The sequence below is a fragment of the Austrofundulus limnaeus genome, unplaced genomic scaffold (assembly GCF_001266775.1).
Source record: "Austrofundulus limnaeus strain Quisiro unplaced genomic scaffold, Austrofundulus_limnaeus-1.0 Scaffold296, whole genome shotgun sequence".
NCBI lineage: Eukaryota > Metazoa > Chordata > Actinopteri > Cyprinodontiformes > Rivulidae > Austrofundulus > Austrofundulus limnaeus.
Genome location: NW_013952698.1, coordinates 172,786 through 176,998, shown reverse-complemented (window position 1 = coordinate 176,998; position 4,213 = coordinate 172,786). Strand labels below are relative to the sequence as shown.

Here is a 4,213-nt window from a genome sequence, read left to right as displayed (position 1 = left end):
ACCCAACACTCTGGATGAGCTTAAGACACAAGACCCAACACTCTGGATGAGCTTAAGACACAAGACCCAACACTCTGGATGAGCTTAAGGCCGCTATCGAAGCATCCTGGGCCTCCATAACACCTCAGCAGAGCCACAGGCTGATTGCCTCCATGCCACGCCGCATTGAAGCAGTTATTTCTGCAAAATGATTCCTGACCAACTGTTGAGAGCATAACTGAACATAATTATTTGAAGGTTGACTTTTTTGTATTAAAAACACTTTTCTTTTCTTGGTCGGATGATATATGCTAATTTTCAGTGGTGGGCACCAGTCCACTAAAGCGCAAATCCGCTAATTGCGGACCTAAATATTTCATTTGCGCTTTAGTGGTCTTACTAACTTTTATAATTCATAAGAGGATTTGCGCTTTCTAAAATTAAAATGCAGTACTGCTAAAAACTAACTATCTACCAGTTATCACTATCTTGAATATCGGAAAGTATGGTTTATCATCATTTAAAATAGGGGCAGAACGTCATCTGACATTACAGTAAAGAAATTCCCTAAAGAGTTTATTATTTTCTTGAACAGCAGAGAGGGCTTGCTGTTAGTGACCAACACCATGACGAAGCACAGTATTGCAACAGCGCCCTCTCAGACGTATGATAAAATAACACAGAGCTTTATCCTGTGACTAACTGTTCTGCATTACGTATATATATTTATGTATATATGTTGTGTATAAAATTTTTGGTTTTAAATGAAATGAATAAACAAATTAAACTAAACTAAAAATTAAGAGACACTTCCCACAATGCTTTGCGTGGTGGTGGGACGCATTGCAGGAAACTCCCTCGCCCTTCTCCAGCGGCGCGCCTGCTGTCTGTGGTTCTGATCGTGAGGTTCTGATCTGAGATTCAGCTGAAGTGTGTCTCCAGGTTCCAACCACACATGAAACGCTCAATCCTGCATTTTATTGATGGTAGAAGCAGCGCATTTGACGTCAGGCGGTTGGAAAAAATAAGGTTGCTTCTTCCAGCTGATCAGCGCAGAAATGAAACAAAACTGGCCATCCACGGGTCGGGTTGTACAAGTGTTTATAAAAAAAAAACATTGTGGCAATAAATAAATAAAAGACAGAGCGGGTTTTTTTTCTCAACACAACAGCGCTGTGTAGCCCCTACGTCTACCCATAATCTCTCACACACACACACACACACACACACACACACACACACACACACACACACACACACACACACACACACACACACACACACACACACACACACACACACACACACACACACAGCGAGGGACACGCTTGAGAAAAGGCACCAGCAGCTAATTCATGTTATTTATTTGTTAAATTAAAATGATTTTTTTGTCTGAGGCCAGTTATTAAAAGAGCTGCAGCTGATAATTTTTTGAGTTAGGGATTTTTGATTTTTTCTTAACTTTTTTTTTTGCCAAAATCATCAATATTAAAACAAAAGGGTTGAACTACTTCAGTTGGTGTGCAATGACTCTAAAATATTTGAAAGCTTAATGTTTATCAGTACATTACAGAAAATAATGAACTTTGTCACAATATGCTAATTTTTTGAGAAGGACCTGTAATTGAACTTTTTACTTTTAACATTCATTTAATAAAGTTTGGTAACAGTAACTTAAACTGATTAACACACTGCTTTCTTTTTTTAATGAACCTTTTTGTTTTGTAAAATGTAATTTTACATTGTGACTGAGGAGCCATCCCAAGTTTTAAAAGTAGCTAAAGAACGTCCGCACCGACATACACACACATAAAGACAACATAAACTGAAGCAGTTTGTCGTGGGTGCACACGGTGTTCCTGCCTCAGTTGTTATGTCCATCTTAGTTTGAAATATTAGTATCAAACATTTTTCCGAGTCAGATATTCGAAATCAGTTATTTCCGGGTGATGGTGAGCTGGCAAGGAGTCACGTGACGACGTAATGCTGACGTCATCTGGATGTTGTATGAATGGAGAGTTATATTTTGATTATAGCTTTGTTTTTCTTTTTATTTTCTTATTGTGTTTATTTATTTGTATTATTCTTTTTTGGTATTGTTACTTTGATGAGAAGTTGCTTGAAGTATTGAGAGTTTTTTTCTCTCTTCCTGTGGGCGGAGCCTGTGTGTATAAAAGAGGGCTCTGCGCCACGAGGAGTCAGTCTGACTTTATAGTTTTAACAGGTCACACTGAAGGTGATGGACTTTTCTGAGTTGCAATGAAGGTAATACTGACTTTCTTTAAACCTGCCTGGCTGTCCAATGTAAATAAGTTGTACATCTTCACCCTTTTTTCCACATGAAGACGAGCACAATAAACATTAAGTGAATCACTGCATTAGCCTATATTTTTGTCCAAGTCATAACAGAGCCCCGCCACATACATGTAAGAATGACAAACTTGGCATCAACCTGTTTGGGGAATTTCAGCCCACAGATGAGTCTAAATATAAAATATTTAACATTGGATGTAAATTTTAAGATCTCCTGTGTCCTCTGTGATTTCTACGCTGCAGGTACGCTCGTAGCCCAGAAACCAGCAGCACCGGTCTCGTCGCAGACCGTGACTCCGGCAGGAACCAGCGGTTTCAGCGCTCTCTCCTCCTCCTCCTCCCACAGTCCATCACCCACATCTTCCACTTCCTCAAAGGGACCAAATTAAAAAGAAATGTCACACTAAACTGTGTACGTCTCAGAAAAGAAATGTATAAACTTCAGGGAAAACGGTCTAAAACACAGGATCTTCATTTCTTTTCAGTATTGACCTTTTTTACTCGCAGCATCTGAGTGACTTTGATATAATTTGTATCAGGAAGACTTTGTTTTATCTTGAAGTTGTCTCATCTACTGTGGACTCAGATCAGTTGACTCTAGTGCCTGTTAGGAACATAAAAGCATTAAGACTTTACAAGGGTTCTACCCAAGTGTCTTTAGAGTAGAAAATGATGAAAATCCACTGTGGACTTCATTTAAAATTTATCATGTAGTTCTGCCTTTTTTTTGTAGTTGCCAAAGTGCAGCTAATGAAGACCAAAACGCCTTAGCTCTGTCTCTTCGCTTCTGTCTTGAACTTTTCTGCTGAAACTCATTTTCTCTTTTCTTGTCAAAACTATTTTTCATTGGTTTATATATATATTTTTTTCTTAGCAGATTTCAGGGAATGTGCACATCGTTAGTTTTCATAAAAACATAGAAGCAAAAACTATAATGTAGGTAGGTTTGATTTTTTTATACTGTGTTTTACTTTATAATTTTTTTAATTTAATCATTATGAAGTAATTCTTATGCTAAACCTTTATATCCGTCAGCTGTGAAAGTTGTTTGTGCAGGGATCTTTATATGGAACTGATGCAACGTTTACCTCACTTCCCGTGGCAGCAAGTTTCTCGGACCTTTCTGTAACTCCTAATATATTGCTGTGTTATATTTGTAGAAGCGCAGAGAATGTATTGGTACTGACAAATGAACACTGACACACTGCTACCTCATTCCACTGTCAAATATGCAACACTGAATGCAGCATGTGTTCATTTAGATGTGTGCTAGGGGAAAAAAAAAGAAATCTGTATGCGGACAATCAAATAGACATATCTTTGCAAGAAAAAAAAAAAAAAAACAAATAAGCCACTGTGAATTTGACTGATCCAAAAATATATTAATGTTCAACTCTGCTGGTCCTGGGTTAAGATTTTTTTTCTTCTTTTCTACCTGAAAACAATCTTGAAGAATGTCCTGATGCATCTCAGTAACCAAGGTAAAAAATCAAAAGGAAAAAAATTGTATAGGTCTTCTGGACGGGTTGTTCTCTAATGAAACGTTTCGTCTCTCCTCCAAGAGACTTCTTCAGTCTGAGAGTTTCAGGCAAAATTCAGGCTTCCTGTGTCAGTGTGCCTGTATCAGTCACATGGAGGCAGGGCTTAAAAGCCTGAATTTTGCCTGAAACTCTCAGACTGAAGAAGTCTCTTGGAGGAGAGACGAAACGTTTCATTAGAGAAGAACCCRTCCAGAAGACCTATACCATTTTTTTCTTTTTTAATCTTGAAGAAACACTGCTTGTGTGTGCACACCATAGTAACTAATAAAGACAAATGTTTAATGAAATTCTTATCAAGTAGGTACTCTAATCTAATTATCTTTTATACGTAAAGGATGTAAGCAAACTGTTTCACGTGGTTTTTGTTTGTTTGCTGCAGC

General features: G+C 37.9%; 1 protein-coding gene across 1 annotated transcript in view; it reads left to right on the top strand.

The window, feature by feature from the left end:
- The window catches only part of arid3b (AT-rich interactive domain 3B), a 27,298-nt gene extending 23,608 nt beyond the window's left edge, over nucleotides 1-3,690 (top strand). The window contains exon 9 of the mRNA XM_014021526.1: nucleotides 2,536-3,690. Coding sequence (XP_013876980.1) covers nucleotides 2,536-2,681 — 146 coding nt within the window. The 3' untranslated portion in view covers nucleotides 2,682-3,690. The remainder of the gene's footprint in view (nucleotides 1-2,535) is intronic.
- Nucleotides 3,691-4,213: the final 523 nt, after the last annotated feature.